Below are 19,010 nucleotides of genomic sequence, written 5' to 3' on the forward strand. Positions count from 1 at the left end.
GCATCTACAAAATAACTAGGGTTCACTGTAGCCAAATAGTACTTCAGGTCACTTAAATACATTGCTGTTCCTTCCTATAGAATATAGAAGTATATGAAGAAGTGGCCAGCATTGTGGTAGATTGCTCAGAGGTGCAAGGAAGTAATCATTGCTGGGTGTTTCATTCTTTTGCCCAAAGCTAACACTGTTTTTAGAAGAAGGGGTCTTGGCAAAATACTACCACTGAGAAGCATTTTGGGTGCTGGGTCCCCATGTGTCATCTTATGTGTGAATGATGAAGGTGTTCAGGAGGCTCTGGTAGATTCTAGTGAACCTTCTGGCTTTTTATAAAGTATGACTTGAAATGTGGCTGGTAGTACTTTTCTTTATATTCTGTTGTGGTTTTTGCTTTCAGTTACATTGTTGTGCACAACATATGGAACAGGAAGGAAAAAATATAAAAGGAATAATGATGGTGCTAGTATTTTGTGTCTTGAATTTCTGAATTAAAAGAAAAGAAAATTGGGAATAGTTTGAATCAGTTATGTGTAGGGATTGCCTAAGTCAAGAACTGGGACTGGTATTGATGATTTTTCTGCAGGACAGTTTATTCTGCAGGGCTCTGGAAAAGGGTCATGTGTTTTACCGTATGTGCTGCAGATGGCACTGGGAGCAATCATAAAAATATTACTGCTTTTTCAGTTTTAAGACATACTTATGCTACCTTTAATTGAGGTATGTTTTAAATTATAGATCGACCTTTAGGAGTGCCATGGCTTTTATTAAAATAATGAATTTACATGTTACTGTAATAGGTTTGTATGAAAACTTGCGGGCAATCTGTTTCAGAGTGCATGATAGATTAGTATTTTTAGCAATTTGCCTCTTCATCCTGCAGAGGGTGCTGCACCCCCACTGATGCTGCAGTTAATACCAAAGGAACTCGTGTCCTGGGTTAAGATGATGGTGGCAAGATACTGTGTGCTTCTGCATTTGCCTCGGCATGAAAAGTACACATAGGGCTACTTACTTAAGAAGCTGTCTGCATGAAATTAGATGTAGAATGACAAAGAGTGAAGCTTGTAAAATGGAACTAAAGCTAAAAATTCTGGTAAAGGAAATAGGAAAGTAAAATATGGTATTTCAACCTGTGCCAGAATGATAATAGTACTATGGAACTCAAAGTGAAAGGCTCTATAATTAGAAGTTTTTAGTTTAAAAGATACCACTTTATCAGTCTTGACAATAAATGGCAACCTGGATTTCAGGTTATGGATTGTGACAACAGTGTGTTTTGCATATTAATAACCATTGTCAAAAACCCCTAAGTTCTATTTTTTTATGTATATTTTAGGCTAGAATTTGTTGGCAGGTAGTGCTGAGATGACACTAACATATGTGCTATAAGAGGAATTTGGACAGGCACAGGAAGATGTATCCTTCTCAGGTTCTTAAAATGAACACATCTTTCTTTTCCTTCACAAAGCTGGAGCACGAGTCAGATGAATCTGCATGTTGGTGCCTCTGCAGGGCATCTCCCAAAGGTCTGACAGCCCCTAGTACTCTATTTCTTGGCTTCATGTTTGGAAGGGAGGGAGGAGGAGGCGAGAAAAAGGTTGTTTTTGTACTGTCCTCTGAACATCTGCTTTCTCTGAGAGAAGCAGCCTCAGTGATTTCAGCCTTCAGGGCTCCAGGGATCTTTGCAAACCAAGCATAGCAGAGGTTCATTTAGGAAAAACATTCTCAAGGTTTTCAGTCTCCAAGGAAATACTTTAAACAAGCAGCTTATTCTTGGTAGACTTTTTTTCTGGCCTTAAGACACGTATTTTCTTTTAATATTTTGTTGAACATTAGGTTGTATTCCTTGGAGCACAGAAAGTTTCTGTTCAGCCTTTCAGATGCAGGACCATAGGACCAGGCTGAAACTGCAGTGATTCGTTGTAATAGTGTGCTATAACCTGTTGGTCTTATGTAATAGTTTCATTCTAAGAATCATCACTTACTGAATCACATACTGGCCTGAGAAAAGCATATACTAAAAAATGTTGAGTCATAAAAGGTAGTTGCATTGTGTGGATAAGTTATATGTGCAAATAAGTTTATTTTCAATACACAAATGCAGAGTTTGTCCTGAATCTACACATGGAATATTAAACCTTAACAGTTTTTTTATGATAGCTAACATTATTGGACTTCTGGCATCCCATGATTACAATAAAAAGATCCATATAGCATGCCCTTGCTGTATACCACAATCGTATCCATGCCTTCTTCCAGTTTTCAGATTGTCTTTACTTTGTGTTGTCCTAGAAAACCAAGTCTGAGTGAAAATACAAAAATAATTCAAACATGACTTGGAAATTAGTTTTTAGTATAGATTTCTAATAGTAAAAGACAAATATATAATATGCTGCACCATCTGATTTCTGCCTTTTAAAATTCATACTTAAAACCATTAGAGTTGCTTATACTGCTAGGAATTGGAAGATAAAAAGGCTTTTCTCATTTATTTAATATATATGTGTATATATATGCATACGTTCTATGCATACTCAATTAAAAAAAATCAAAACCCACACATGCATTCAATTTCCAGTGTTCTTAGGAGGCAAAAATAACACTCCTTGCAGAATCCTGTTTGTCTGCAATTGGACTGACATGCTGTGAGCAAGACTTTCCAGCATGTGATACTGGGGAAGCAGCTTTTTCTTTTCATGCCATAAGTTTCAGCACTGTGCTGTATATCCATCAAAGCTATAAATATCACATCCACAACCCCTAGACACCAGTTTCTTTCCTTCCAGTCAGTCATCTGAGTCTCTGTACCTATAATCTCAATTTTCTGTAACTATGCTCAAGACTCTGCTTTTCTTGTCTTAAGGTAATTTTTCTTTAGCCCAAGTCACACCAAAATATGACTGTTATACACAGCAGTGCTAGATTATTGCCACAAGGGCTTTAAGACTAAAGTTTTTATCCAATGCAGGTTTGAATCCTCTGTGTTAGTGCTGTATCCTACCTATGGTTTAGGCATATTAGCCATAGCATCATTGATATTTACCATTGCTTTTGCACATTTCTACTATTTAATGAGATTTTAGCAGCAAAGATCTTAAATAACTATATTTTTCTACTAGATTGGGAAATGTTGCTATAAAACAAGATGAAAACAAGATGATACAAATGTCCAATCTGGTTTTATCACAGGGGAGTGGTGGAACGTGGTAACTGCAGGTTGCTTGTGGTAGATCCCAAAGTGGAACGAAAGACTATCCTTCTACTCAGGTTGTTGTCTGACAGGCTGTGCCAGAATGTGGTTACTGAATACAATAATTCTTTGCAAATAAGAGAGTTTCTTATGATCAGTATTAAACCGACACAGGCAAGGCTAAATTCTGTTCTCGCCTCCAGAGCAAACTGAGTAAAGGAGTTGTAAGCGAAGTGAAAATATTATCTGTGAACTGTGTATAAATGAAGTTCGCTCAGTAGTGGTCTTCGCTGCTGTTGAGAGAGGAGCAACATGTGCGTCTCATCCCTTGCTTGCAGATCTGTTGCTGGGATGTAACACCCAGCAAACCAAAGGGATTCTGGTCTTACTGTCAGTAATGCTGATGTCAGAAACTTGGGTTCTGCTGCTAAAAAAGCTGAGTCTTCCTCCTCCTCTTTGCTCAGGAGATATGGGTGATGGGAGATGGATTGGGTTCTGTAGGAAATAGGGAGAAAAAGATGATTTGACAGAATTTGCTACAAATCGGCAAATTTAGGCAAGACACAGCAGATTGTAACCTTCGGCGTTACAGTAAATCTGTTTAGTCTATAGCAAGCTACGTGTGCTTTGTTTTAAAAGCATCTATTTCTTGGATGCTGGAGAAGAGCCTAAATTGTGTAGCAAATGAAAATAAATTCTGGAAATTGGAAAATAAAGTAGGCACAATAAGAATGTGACTGAAGATATAGAGCTCCTTTGCCAGAAGAGTTTAAGTGATTTTTATGTTTTTTATAAATTCTGAGGAGAAAGAGTTAAATAAAAATGAAGGAATGTAAAAATAAAGTTTCACTGTATTTAATATGAGTAATTCCTGGGTTTTATATTAATTTTCTTTGATCTTGTTGAAGAAATCTAATTCAGTGTTTGTTACTTTGTATTACAGGCTTTTTTTATTTTTCTTTTAAGACATGTCACTGACTTATTTATGCACGTTTCATATCACAGTATTTTTTTTGTGCTACATTTTCACATCATTCCATACTTTGTGTAGTGTCTTGAAATAACAGAGGAGCCTGTGATGCAGACTGAAGATGGTGACAATGACAGGAAGATGCAGAACAGTCAATTTTCTGAGGGGGTCAGTCAGGTAGGACTCCGCTCTGGGTACATTATAGTACAGTACTCTTTTCTCTGCATGCCTTTAAAAGTTCTTCTTTTCTTAGAACACGAAATCTTTTGCAAGGAAAGCATACTTTTCTTGGTATCTGATTTTGCTTTCAACTAATTGTTATCCTAAAGAGTTTCTGAAAGCTTTTTCCTATATTTTTGTGCTGCTAGGGTTTTGCAGTCAAGGTAGCTTTTGTTCTGGTCCTTGTTTTCTCTTGTTTGAGTATTCATAATCTTCCTTAAGGGGGATGACAAAGTCCCTTGAAATTTTGTTTCTTTATACACACACACACTGATCTTCAGCCTCCATTGGAGTCAGGCATATAGTACAAATTCTATAAGATTCACTTGCTGCTCTGATTGCAGAAAAAGTACTGTAGATCCTTCTTCAGGGTTGAAATACTTGATGTCTTGGTAACTTGCTGACTACATTTTCATACATACAGGAATCTGATGTCCTCTTAGTCTATCATTCAAAAGCAATGTAATATAAAGCATCATGGAATCATACAATAATTCAGATTGCAAGGGATCTTAGAGGATCGTAGAGTGCAATTAAAGTTGAACCTTTCTGATTTAAAAATTATAACATGCTAAAATATGACACAAAACAGGGCATTTTCCTTGGTGATGTTGAAGAATAATGATGTTCTGTTCTTTGAAATTTGTAATTTCTGTGTTTGTTTACTAGGTATGCCTTCAAGTATCTTTGGATTTTCCTTGTGAGGTGGAGAAGCAGGTAAGTGATGTATTGTAAAGGTTCTCTTGACTCTTAAACATCTTAATGTCTTGCTGCTGATGTCTACTGATGGAAATTGTATCCAAATGGGCCCAGTATGAATTCTCAAGTAATTGATGCAGAAGACTTTCACTGATTTAAATGAGGGTTGAATTACCGGAGAGATCCCATGTAGAAATTTTCTAGGACATGTCTATGGTGTTGCATACAAAAAGTTGGCGGTTTGTAAATACTTCAAGTTGCATCCTGTCCTGGCCATCAGGGCTTGCATCTGGAGATCCTGGGACAGAATTTTGTACTGTAAAGACAGATGATTCAAAGGTGAACTAATAAAAAGTTAGTTGCAATCTGCAGGGAACATTCCAGAAGTTTCATACCTCTTCATAGATAAAGACCTTCAGGGAAATCTACTTACTACTTACTAAACAACTGATCACTATGAATTAATCGTAGGAAATAGATGTTAATTAGTTTTTCTATTAATAAATAGTAAGTGAAATATCTGTGGATGCTTCTTAAAGTAGATAAAGAGCATCAGGAATTACAAAACCCGATTACAAAAAGATTACAGACCTGAATTTAATAGAACATTACATACCTGGGTAATAAGAAAATGTTTGCAATTTTTTAACAGATAACTCCATCAGGCTATTCAGAGAGTTTCTGCAAAGATAGACATTATAGGAGTCCAAATAAGCCTCAGTTTGAACGTGATACAACTGGCAAACACTTTGGCAGAATAGGAACGAGTGAACATGAAACAGAAGAGAACTTGCTCACATCTCTTTTAAGAGAAAATAGAACATCTGTACTGGAATCTACGTAAGTATGAGGGATATGCGCTGCTTTTGACAGTATTTCTATTTGAGAAGAGAATAAAGTAATTTTGCTAAAGTGAATTTAGATAATGGCACTGTCTAATTTACCTGAGAGATTGGCAAGACGCCTTTAGAGCCATTTTAGTCTATCATGCAATTAAGTAATTAGGAAACATACTATCAGTAGAAATCCTTATGAAAAACCCATTACAAGAAAAAAAAATCTCCAAAGTTACTGATACATGGAGCTTTACTGTAGGGACTGATTGTTTTCAGGATGGGGTCTAGCAGTGTTAAAGGGCTCAGATGATAATAGGTGGTACTTTTTTTTTTTTTTTTTTTTTTTTTAAATGAAATATCTGAGAGCACAGACCAGTGAAAGGTGGTGTGGTGGAGGGGATGACACTGTACTGCTGTAAAAATTGTATGTGTGAAGGAGCTGAGGATGGAGGAATTTGAGTTAAAATGACTTTTTACAGAGTTAATTTTGAATGGATGTTACTGTATGCTTTGTAGCCTTTGCCATTTCATCTGAATTGCTTGGGCAGAGGTTTTCTCCCTGTCAGAAGTTTAGAGAGTCTGGGCCCCATGTCCTGCAGTTGACTGGTTATTCCAGTGTAACCACTTGTAGGACTGTGCTGAGACGAACCATGTTGTACTTCGGCCACTTTTCATGGAGGAGAAAATACTTGTGTAACTAAATCTGTATAAGCCCTAGCGTAACCAGTGTTTTTCAAGTGTGTGTGTTGCACTACGGTTTGATCAATTCCCAGCTGAAATGCTCATTTCCATAGGAACTGGACAATACCAAGCAAGAAAAGGGTGTACAGGAAAACCACACCCTGACTAGTTTTGTTTCCCCCAAGTTCATGCTTACACCACTTAATCTCCTGGTTGAAAACTGAATTAGAGCTGTGGTGGAGATCATTCTCATTTTCCTTTCCTAGTTCTCTCCACACTGTAATGACTACGTACAGTATTACGTGACCTTTTTCAGTGCCCGTCAGTGCTGTTCCTTCAGCTAGCCATAGTGGTTTCTGGAGAGTAATGGGAATGACCTTCCATATACGTTTTGCTTAGCAATGCTGGTAGGAGAATATCCTGTGGAGTTACACAAGTCAAATCTTGTTTTCTGTGTTCAGCATGCACTGACTTTACTCAAGCAATTCTATATTTTTACATTACTATTTAAAACTCTCCAGCAGGCATAAATGGTCTTAGTTGTAAAAGCATTGGTTAGTGGTAAATGAGGAGATACTACTCTCTTAGAAGACGAATAGATAACATTGTTTTATTTGTTAACTTTACTTAAAAGTCTGCTAATGAGTGATTCCAGCACCGTCATCTTTACAGCTCTAGCGTGTAATCTTTTCTATGTTCAAGTATAAATGACCAGATTGACTGGAGATGAGCCTGTGCTTTGCATAACTGAATTCTTACTAATGACATTAGATGCCAGAGAAAGACATCAAAAGCCTAGTTAGTGTCTACCATTTCAAATGCTAGCCATACAATTGCAGTTGTTTCAAAAGCTGGTTTATATGTTTAGTGGCACAAACAGCTCTCTGTTGGATGCATGAAATCATCTGTAGAGTTTAAGGGCTTGCTTATGCTTTAAATGTCTCTTATTTGGCTTCAGTTTCACTTAAAATGTTGCTTTCCAGACTGTTGTCCATGGACCACTAGTTATCTGTGGGACAGTTTGGTGGTCCGTAGTGAGCTGTTTTTGCAGGCTTTTGCCTGCTTTCTCAGTTTCCATCTTCCCTGTTACATTAGAAATACATGAAGGGGTAGATTTTCAGAAAAACTCAACATCTTAGAGGCTCCTGTGGTTTTGGTAGAATTTTATTTTTAAGGTAGTTAAATCAGAGAGTAGACTCTTGAAAATCCATTCCCATTTCTTACATTGCTATATTATGTAGGCAATTGATTTAGTTACCAGAGATTTAGTATCTGTTCATGAATGGGGAAAGGGGGAGTAGAGTATAAATGGTCATGAATAGGATAAAAACATTGATGAGAGAATTTGTGATGTAACTCATGTGAAAAGGTTTCAAAAACTGTTAGTAACTCATTAGTGAGTAAAACTGAATCTCCTGGGAATTTCAAATATGTCATGACATTGCAAAAGTCTTTCTTAGAAGGTATTATTGTTTGCTTAAATAAAAATCAAAATTCATGCCTTTTCTTTCCTCCTTCCTGAGCATAGCAGACAAGAACAAATGAAAATTGTAAATGAACTGTTAGATCATCTGAACACAACTGAGGAAGAATGTTCAAGGGAAGATATAGAGAAGAAGGATGAAAAAGATCTTAGGCAAATGATTATTCAACTAAGAGCTGAACTCAAACATTTCAAGCAGGTCAATAAATTCTTAAAGCAGCAAGTAGAATTGAAATCATCTTTTGATGGGAAAGAGAAGCTTTATCCAGATGCAATGCCACAGATTAATAAGGATATTGAGTTGTTGAAAGTGGAATTGAAAGATGCAGCTACACAAACAATGACTTTAGAGAGTAATGTCAAGAGATTCAAACATGAAGGCAAAAAAGGAGCCTCAGAAGAAAAGCCAAAATACTCAAGATTAAATGCAGAAAGAGAACATCAGCAAGAAAATGTGTATAAGGGTGAACAGCATGAAAGACTTTTTTTTACAAGGAGAACAAATGAGGTAAGTTTATTTAAGATTCTCTTTTTGGTACTTAGGGAATAGATGTATAAAAGAGAAAAATATGTTTCATTTCTAATATTAAATCTTGCTTTTGTGTAATTTTTAAAATTAGAAAGAGACATGTAAGCTAAATATATTTTAGATAATTGTTCTTAATGTTCAGAGCTTTTCATCGCATACTTCAGTGTGCTTTAGAACATTAATTAATTGAATTTCAATCCTCACCGGGACCAGATACTAGTAAATATTATAGCTTTTGGAAAAAGAGATAGTTTATAGCATAATGGCCTGATTCTGTACTACCTTATATCTCTGCATAGATGTTCATAAAGTGCAGAACCAGAGCATTCTGAACTGATAGCTTCTTAAGTCTAAATGGCAAATGAGGTCTACAGAATTGAAGATTTGCATGGTGTCTGAGAGCATGCTGGTGAAGCTAATGGTAGATATCAACAAACTCGAATCTTAATTCTATGCTTTTATTAACATCTTATTGTGTCTTGCTTTTAGAGAGATATGACCAGTAGTACTCTATAAAACTGGGGGGGCAATTCTTCATATTTGTTTGGAACCTAAGTGCACAGAACCTCTTTTGTGAGTACAGACATAATTTGCTTATGCCAGATAAGTTTTCAAGCCTTTTGTATGCAGGCAGTCTGTGATTCTGAACAAAGAGTTGGGGAAACAGTGTCTACTAAAGACTTCACGTGTATTGTTTCAGCAGCAGTTATAGAAGTGAAGTTGAAAACTCTTTGAAGATCTTAGCTCTTGCAGAGCAGACAAAGGAAAGTATTGCTTTTGATTTTGTGCGCTGCTAATAGCGAATGTTGTAGCATCTTCTGCAAAGAATGGTTTCCATGACTTTAGTGATGAAGAGATTTCTGTGAGCTAGCAATTGGGAACAATTCATTTTTATTCTGGCTTGTTCTTGTTGGATTCATTTTTCTGAAGGAAGCGGCTTGTAAACCAAGAGATGTTGATAAAACTTTGTTCTGTACAGGTATAAGCATCTCAGTATAGTTTGGGATTTTAAGGAAGAGATTTTGGCATGCACGGTTGGTCCCTGGCAAACACCCTGGCAAATTCATGCCACTCTTAGCAGTAGGTTATGATACTCCTGAAAACAAAACCTAAGCAACTCACAAAAACTATGTCTTGTTTCACCAAACAATTTACATGTAGTCAAAATCTACCAGGGTATCTTCAGGTACATTCTTAGTCTTTTAAGCTTTCCTTATTGGCAGTGAATTTTCTACCTTTAAAAAAAAATTATGTTTGGGGAGGAAAGAGGATAATAATGGAAATGTTCTTGGGCTGTTGTTAATGTTCTTAGTCTATTAGGCATTTGGTCAGTTGTGTTTGGCACGTTGATTGCTGTGATAGCTGTTCCTGCATCTTTGGGATGCCTTGGCTAGTCTGAGACAAAGGAGTGGATGTGCTTTCTCATCAGTTTGTGTTGGTGCTATCTAGGGCAGCTGACTCCAGGAACACGGGAAGAGATGAGGGCAGGTGGAATTCAGGAAGAGTAAGGATGGGTAGTGGAGGGGGAAGGGATTTGAGGACATAGCTGGTCTATTAATGAAGGTCTGCATGTGATGGCTTGCTTAAGAACACTAATGATGTCTTTGAGTTGCTGGTCTTCTCAGGAATGAAGGACAATCTCTCTGAAGGCAAGTAAAGGCCTGTCTGCCCTCCACAAGGAATACCTAGAGTTCTTTCTGCAATTCTCTTTTTTTCAAGTTCCTGTCTTTATTGAGTTTCAGTATACTGTTTTGATTCCTCATTTTCCAGATTCCCCTCTAGTTTAATCAGTTGCAACCTCAATGCAATCCCTGAGTCAATTGCTTTAAAAGCTTTCTTGTTTGGACTAATGCAGTGTATCTTTTACTTCTGAATGGCTTTTATAAATAATTTCATGTAGCCAGCTGAACTGGACTTTGGGTAATCTGGATGACGTATATGTCTGCACAACAGCCCTGAGACAGCTGGAAATTGTTCAATGTTATTAGTGCAGTTTAGTAAAACTAGTAGGAATTTCATCCCGCCTGGATTTATTTTTCAGCCTCCAAATGATATTGTATTCATGTATGTACAAAAGGAATTGAGTATGTCATTAGGAAAATGGAACTTGGCTTTTTATTATTTTAAATTGTGTAAGGACTATAATTGCTAAGAAATGAATGTGGAAAGGTATTTCAGAATACATAGGGTGGTAAAAGAAATTACGGGACTTATGACACTATTGAGGCAAATGACCAGCAAAAAAAATAAATCTATCTGAACGTGCCATTATTGATTTTTATTATTATTACACACAATTCCATAACTCTCATCAACATATAGCATATTTTTATCTTTTTGGAGATAGCACTATTTTATGCTCTGTGGTTTAAACAAGGACACATTTATTTTATGCAGTCTTCAAAAGGTGAGAGGCTACAATGTAGTGACTTAAGAAATTTAACTTCTCCCCCCAACTCCAACGATGGAATGTCTGTTACAGTAGGAAATGGGAATCCTGCGGAAGCAATTTATAGACTGTATGGGTGAAGAAGCTATTCTTGTTCATAAAGAATTTCTCTATGGGAGAATAAATTGCCTCTGTGGCTGATGCAAAGCTATGTTGATTTTCTCAAAGGTATGAAAGTGGGCTGGTACGAAGTAGGGCCTATTGGGTGGAGACAAAAGGAAAAAGAAAAATATGTTCAGGAATTTGTGAAAAATAAGGAGGATCCTCAATTTAAAAAAAAAAAAAAAAGAAGGGTTTCAGGGAAACAGTTACTGGGCTGTCAGACATTTATGATATAAATGAGGAGAGTGGGAATTAGCAGTTAGAGAGGTCAGTTTGGGTGAGAAACTATTTTCCTAGGGCTTACACAAATTCAGAGTTAAATAAGACGCCTACTGACTAAAAGCCTTTGCTACTCAATGGTGAATTTGCTGTCTTGCTTCATGAACTGGAAGCCATTCACTGTGTGGCTGTGGCTGGCATAAGCAGCAGTTACTTACAGAAAATTGAACTAGTGGGATACGTGTTTTTTTTCCCTCTGTATGTTTGTTTTTCATGTAAGGATATTGTGATCTTATTTTCAAAACTAATGTGACAGCTGACTGATCTTACAGGAACATTTTTATTTTTCCTGGAATGTTTGTTTATACTTCCTTTACTCGACTGTTACATGTGAGCTACCAACTCCCCGTTTTATTCCATGCCTTTTTCAGACTGATTCTGCTTACCTGCCCAAGAAGTCCCGCCTGCCCGTTCTCTTAAAATCATCCAGACCATTAGGAAAGGTGCCTTTGAACTCTGGTATGCAGAAGTCAGATTCAAAACTACAGCATCATACCAGGGCACCTTATGAAGGTCTGAAAGCGTGTGAAGTACAAAACAAACAATTTCAGCCACAAACAAATGGAGAGTTATTATTGAATGAGTCTGTAACTGAAAACCTTCAAGAAGAGCCTGCACAGGAAAGCACATCAGTGAGAGGTAAATAAAGGGCAGACATAATGACTTGTAATACTGCTTGAAACAGTGACTTCTTTTCTTGTAGTAGAAAGTCAGAACAGATCATTTTTACATATGTACAATGCTGCTTAATCTTACGATATTCTTGGGTAGGCAACTATGTATAGATCTTGAAAAACACCTTTTTTCTTTTTCTTTTATCTTTGCCGCTAGACTGTAAAACAGCTTTATATGGAATAGAAAGTGCTGTGTATACATGGCATAAAGTATATAATAAATGACAGTTTCACAGGGTGCCCACATATATGCACATATATATGTCAATGTTTAAATAAATGAAAAACTTCCTTTATAGGATGCCAAGTGTAATGAAAACTGTCTGTAATGGAGACAGGAGATTATAAAAATACTGTATTTGTTTATGCTGCATAAGTAAGTTTTTCCAATATTCCACTGATCGGTCAAGTCATCCGTGTCTGTTTCCAGTGTGGCTGGGTTAATTTAAACTCAGTTGTTGACAAAGTATCTGGATTGGCAAAGTATGACAAATTGTAAGGCAGAGAACAATGGTATTATATAAAGATTTGGAGTGGTAAAAAACCCAAAAATGCGCTTAGCAGCTAGATTAAAAACTGAGTAGAGATATAAAGGATAGGTGAGGGAGAGAGGAGGTGTAAATATAAGAAATAAGATTCAATGAAGTAGCAAGTGAGCCACTGTCAAATGCAGAGGTTGCAGAGACTTCATTGTTAATGATAATGTTGTTGTGGTAAGGGACAGATATGGCACAACTTTATTGTAAATACTTAAGCTGATAGGACTATAGCACTTAATTTTCGTAGGCACAAAATCCATGGACAATTCTGAGAAGGGCAGTACTTTCAAACTGGATCCTGAAATGAGTCAGAACCTGTTAGGACTGCAGTCCTGTGGTTTTCTTTCCACACCGATTTCTTTACCCTGGATAACAGTTGTACTGCACACTTAGTAATTTTGAGACTTGATGCAGTGGGAGATTGCAGATTAGTTTATGATCAATGCTCATATTGGAGAAACATTTTAGCCTTTTCTCTAAGCTTAACATAAAACATATAAAAATGCACTAAAAATTGATTAACTGTTGCATTGCAAAGGGGACTTGCAAATGTTTATCTTCATTTGTTGGTAGGAAGCCTTCGCAATTCACATTCTTAGTAGTTATCCTTCTAATTAGTTAAAGTATTTTAAAAATATGTGCAAACACTGTTTCGTATGACCAGTAATGTTTGTATTACATTTTCAGTAGTTGTTCTTCCTTAGATGATTTGCCTGTTCCAAATTGTCAGAGAACCAGGTTTGGATTTGTGCGGTGGGGTTTTTTGTTTGTTTTTTGTTTTGTTTTGGTTTTTGTTTGGCTGGTTTTGTTTTTTTGGGGGGGGGGTTGGTTTTTGTTTTTTTTTTTTAACCATCCCCACTGAATTTTTTTTCAGTCACTTACTGACTTCTGTTTTACCTTCCCCCACTATTCTCCAGTTGACTCATTGCTCAAACTGGATAATAGTGATGTCCAGGTGGAGTTGCAAGGTGTTGATCTGGCTACAGGGGGCAAGAATGAATATGCGATGGACAAAAATCAGCAAAACTATCCAGGTAGAGCATTTATATGGTATAGTATTAAAAAAAAATAAAAATTAAAACTGGTTTCTTCTGAATTGTGCAAAATTGTAAATTACTGCAGGTAATTGTCTCCCTTGCCATTATTTGTGGGTTTTAAATCTCGTTTTCTTAGCTAGTATAGATTAATTGCTCTAAGAATCCAAGTTGGTCTTTTAAGGGTTATGCTTTCAGAAGGGCCACAGGGATTTATGAGTCTGGTTTCCAGTAAAAATAATGAGTTGTATGCCTAACTCTGATCTCTATTGCTAATGTCCTCACTTGTGAACTCTTCTCTGAATTAAATGTTTGTTACTTATTGCTTCTGCATCTAGTTATGAACTATTGGAATGAAGCAACTGAATGATAGAATTTTGCTTATCTGAATTATTTGAAGGCATTCAACTAGGTTGAAACCTAATGGAATCTTTTAATGAAAATGTAAATAGGCTTAATACTGTGCATTACGTGTTTCTGCATCATCCATTAGTCTTTTTTGGGAGGGCTTGAAGAACCTGGTTATGTTGTGTATAGAGTACAGAGGATATGGTCAAGTTTGTAATCCTTTGTCACATCATTAATTTTATTTGTATAAGTAGTTCCATTGAAGCCAGTCAGTTGGTTTGCAGGATCATGCTTTATGTGTGCCCTTTGTGTGCATGGACACATATATGCACAGAGAGCTTATTAGTTCTCCTTTAATTAAAGGGCAGTGTTTCATTAAAAAGTGTAACCAGTATTCTAATCGGAAATATTTCTTCCCTAATATCTGTATTTATTTATTTTGTTATCTGGAACGTTTGTGTGAAATCAGGACTGCAGAGTTTAAGAGTTCATCTAGTATCTGGTTTTTTTTCCATCTCAGTCCGCAACCATCTTTGACATTTGTGTTACTGCAGCAACCAAGTGGTAGAGAAGGAGGAGAAGCTAATGAACTTAAGTGTTGCATTCCCTTATTCAATGTGTCGTCTTGAATTCATACACGGGCGTTTTCTTGGAAGCATTTCTATCCTGTGATTCTGTCACCTTTGGAATGACATGCATAACGGTGTGCAGCAATCGGTGTACTGCAGAGAACATCATCTAGTCCTAATTTCAAATATGTTGATATCCCAGTATTGCAGCTTCATTTTTTTCTGGCTTTTAGGTTATATTTGTTTTTAATTTCTTGTGCTTGGGCTTGACTTGGGCCTTCATATACAGCTGCCCCCCCTGAGATTTTGTACTGATTTAGAGCTTGAACCTGGGCATTTGAATTCTCCATGGAAACCAATTTGAAAGTATTAAGACCTCTGCAAGATCAATGAATGACTCCCAAAAGGGAGGTTCTAATTTGTAGTGATCTTTTGCAGAACTAATAGAAGGAGAAAATTTAATTTACTGGTAACCAGAAAATAACCATTTTCCTAGATACTTACACGTACAGCCCTTAACATACACAGAACTATAAACATAGAATATATGTAGGAATATATAGCTTTTATTGGTCTGAATCTGGGGTGATTGCATTACTTATGAATGGCAAAGTCAACTAAGGGATGTGATGTGCATGTCAAATGAGTGCCAGTAAAACCTTTAACACCAAACATTTTTATGGATTTTGTTTAGAACACATTTTAAAAAGTTATTAAAGCCCCTTTTTAAAAATTTTACTATTTTGTTGGTAATCTTTTAAGAACTCCACTGACTTTATGCTCCAATTGGTTTTGTATAGAATTTTTGAACTGAGGAGAAAAAAAATATTTAATTAGAAGTTTTAGGAAGAACCATTTAAAGTCATAGAGTCTACTTTTAAATCTCAGTGCCTTATGTTTGAGGTTATCTTTGTGGTTGGAAAGGTCTGGACTTCATCAGTGTCTGATTCAGGACTGCATATAGCAAAAGTAATTTTCAATCACGTGGGAAAAGAAAGTGGGTGTATTTTGAGTATTGTTTATTTGAAAGGTGATAAGGGGTTTGAAATATTTAATGTGCAAGGTGAATTAATGGGCAAATCATAGAGGTCAAAAGTCCAAAACTAATATTGTATAGTTTGTAATTATTCTGCAGTTTTATTCTGTAATTATAGAAGTAAATGAATTCATTCTAGTGCTGTTAAGAACAGAATGTCAGATAAAGAAGTATTAATATTCACACGCAAGCCTCCTGTTTTTCAGAAATGCAAAATCATCATAACATTAGCAACGTGAATATCCATCGTTCATTAAAAGAGATAAATGAAGAGTTTTATTCCATGGAACATGAGGACGTTGACTCAGCCGCTGCATATTCAGGTTCCAAGTGCCTGCGTGCTCTCAAATTGAGTGTAACAAGTACAGATGCATTTGATGACTGTGAAGTCATAGATGATATAGAAGAATTGAAACAAAGAATTAAGAACATGAAGTCTGAGCTTGAAAAGTACAAAATGTTCATGTTTCATTTACAGACCTCTGACCAGGTTTTATCAAGTGGTATTTCCAATATAGTTTTGAGTGACACAGCCTTGCCCATGGAAGGACATGTTACACAAGTGCAAGATACAGCTATGCAAGAAATCAAAACATTTTGTGGTGTCCATCAGCTGATGGATTACGAGATCCACACCAAAAATAGGAATTCAGAGTCTTCAAAAGCACCTGATACATGGATAGCACAAAACCTTAAGGAACCACTATCAGCAAATGAGGCAGAACTTGAAAAAGAGCAAATTGCAAATATGCATCTTGATGAAGTGTATCATCTTCAGAACAAACTGAGAGAAACATCACCATCCAAGTGAGTAAAGCTATTGCTGTTTCAGGTTCCTTTTTGTAAACAGCAATACCAAATAACATAGGAAAGTAATACAAATATAATTTTATTCACATAGGAGCGTGTTGTTATAGTAAAGGCTAAATTTCACTAACATTAACATAAAGCAACTGAAACGTTTAGTTAAGAGACGCCTTGAAGTACAAAACAGTATTTCTCTTGCAATAGAACTGCTCCTGATAAGCTCATGTCGTTCTCTGTAACGATTCTGTGCCACACACCTATGTCTCTCCCCACACCTCAGATCCACAACTCTCTTTGCTGCAAGACATCCTCTCTTGAGCAAAGTCAGATCTCCTCAGGTTACTTTGTGAGATGGGTTGACCTCTGTAATCAAAATATTACAGTTTTGCATCACACAGGTTTTTTTCGGGTGACAAGTGTAAGAAAATGGAACACCCCATTTAAGGTAGAAATATTTTTGTGGGCAGTTGGTTGGCAGATTCATGCTAGCCCTTCTATTTCTGTGACCAGACTTTATGTGTAAAAGAAGTAGTTTACGCTCTAGTTATAATTTATTTTGCAGTTGAGTGCCGTAATGCCTTCCTTTGAAGGATGTGAAAGTAGATATATATAGAAATTAATGAATGAAATTTTATAGCATAAGCTCATAAGCTGGAAGATCATTTATGGGAGGCTGGAAAGTATCAGTCATGTTTTTTGTATGATAAGACTGGGGGCAACATTTTGGCTTGCATATATACAAATCACAGACATAGAATGGGGTCCCGTAAGACCAAACCTTTTTCAACTTCCCCTCCACTTTTTTCCCCCTCTAATATTGTTATTGTCCTGAGGGCCTACAGAACGTCAGGAAGTATAATAAAGAAAGGTATTCAGCCTTTGGCTTTCTTTGGAATGTTTGAGTAGAAATATTTGGAGACACTGAGCAACCACCAACATGGACTATTGTATATCTCTTCGTATTACTATCATAAAATACAATTGTGCTACATAGTACATATAAATTTACATACCTTGAAAATATACCTCATCCATTTTACAAAGGAAGATCTAACTATAAATTAAGGAATGAGACAGTATGGTTTGCTGTAAAGTTTTTATGGCCACTGTCTAGGACAACTGCATGAGTCACAAGTGACAGACCCAAAAATGAGTTATGCATCTCTTCCTATACAAATGACAATAAAAATTCTATAACAACCCACACCATCATAGATTTTGTTTATGCCCCATATTTTGCTGGATTCCCTGCATCTTTTCAGATCCTCTCCCTTTTTCTCTCCACTATGATTCTGTATGATTCTGTAGAAAGACGTCTATCTGTGAACAGACAGTGGCAGTGTAAAGGGGATGTCTATATTTGCAAGTGTAGAATAAATCCAATTGATCTGAGTTGAAATTTATATCCTGGCTTGTGGAGTACGAGAGTTTGGACACTACAGTAGTTGTCATGGTCATGTCTCTGGTAATAAACATGCAGAGATGTGCAGAATTTTCAGACGGGGTGAAACCATCAGCTCAGTCCAATATTGTGCTCCTGGCAGGAAATACATAAAGTTTCAGAAGAAGGCATAGCTCTATCTGTTCTTCCATAGTGAATTAAAAAGAAAAAAACCAACAAAAAACCAACCAGTCAGGAAAAATATCTGTACTGTTAAAAATTCTTTTCATGTATTCACTCTTACTTACTTTAATTTGGCAGCTTTGCATGCCATCCGTGTTATTCCGTAGCAGACAAACAAGTCATCACCTTAGTTGCTGCCCATCTTATAAATGAAGCACTTAAGTGAAAGATAATAACCCACAAGTTATACTTATAAATACAAAACTCAACAGTTAGAGACAATACATTTCTCATTGTGGCTGTAAAAGCATTTTTAAAGAAATAGTCGCATAATATTAGATTTTAAGAATATAAGTTTAATTCACTTTTTATTTATACTTAAATGTTATTTATGGTCATAAAACTACTTTAAAGATAAATTCATTTTCTCAGATATGATTCATTAGTTCATTCACAAGCTCGAGAACTCTCCTTTCAATGCCAACAAATTAAAGAGATCCGCAGTGGTTGCGTCACTTACCACCAACATCTGACGAGCCTTATTAAAGCTTTTGAGGAACTGCTTCAAGCCAGTGATGTAGACTATTATGTTGCTGAAGGCTTCCGTGAGCAATTGAATCAAAGTGTACTATTGTTTGAGAAGCTAGAAAGGAAATTCCTGTATGGTAAGTAGCAGTATTTTGTGCTTATTGTCTGAGATACATTAACGTTCTTGAAATTTGAAGTGGTTTTTTTTTTTATCTTTTTAGTGAAAAGGAAGCCTTACTTCCTTTTGGTTGCTTTTAAATGGTTTATAGGGAGGAGTGTCTTGGAAGGTAAAATTTTAGTGCTTCAGCAAGACTGGATTTTACTTTTGCAGTTGTCCTCTGTATTGACACCTTCTATTTTGCATTGTTTATCTTAGCACATGCATATTTTAACTGTTCAAAGTATAGTGGTTATAGTTAGTAAAAGTTTAGTTACAAGTAGGCTTCAGAATTTTCTATTTCAGGAAACAGCCCAGCT

The 19,010-nt window shown here is 36.3% G+C and overlaps 1 protein-coding gene across 5 annotated transcripts in view; it reads left to right on the forward strand.

The window, feature by feature from the left end:
- The window catches only part of CDK5RAP2 (CDK5 regulatory subunit associated protein 2), an 84,903-nt gene that overhangs the window by 40,040 nt on the left and 25,853 nt on the right, over nt 1–19,010 (forward strand). For 3 of the 5 annotated variants that reach the window (XM_052814559.1, XM_052814562.1, XM_052814563.1), the window contains 8 exons: nt 4,239–4,334; nt 5,046–5,093; nt 5,728–5,915; nt 8,121–8,583; nt 11,806–12,073; nt 13,565–13,681; nt 15,841–16,441; nt 18,438–18,670. In XM_052814559.1, the coding sequence (XP_052670519.1) occupies nt 4,239–4,334; nt 5,046–5,093; nt 5,728–5,915; nt 8,121–8,583; nt 11,806–12,073; nt 13,565–13,681; nt 15,841–16,441; nt 18,438–18,670 (2,014 nt within the window). The remainder of the gene's footprint in view (nt 1–4,238; nt 4,335–5,045; nt 5,094–5,727; nt 5,916–8,120; nt 8,584–11,805; nt 12,074–13,564; nt 13,682–15,840; nt 16,442–18,437; nt 18,671–19,010) is intronic. The other 2 variants (XM_052814561.1, XM_052814560.1) reach the window with 2 other exon arrangements.

This window comes from Harpia harpyja, chromosome 19 (genome assembly GCF_026419915.1).
Source record: "Harpia harpyja isolate bHarHar1 chromosome 19, bHarHar1 primary haplotype, whole genome shotgun sequence".
NCBI classification, from domain to species: Eukaryota; Metazoa; Chordata; class Aves; order Accipitriformes; family Accipitridae; genus Harpia; species Harpia harpyja.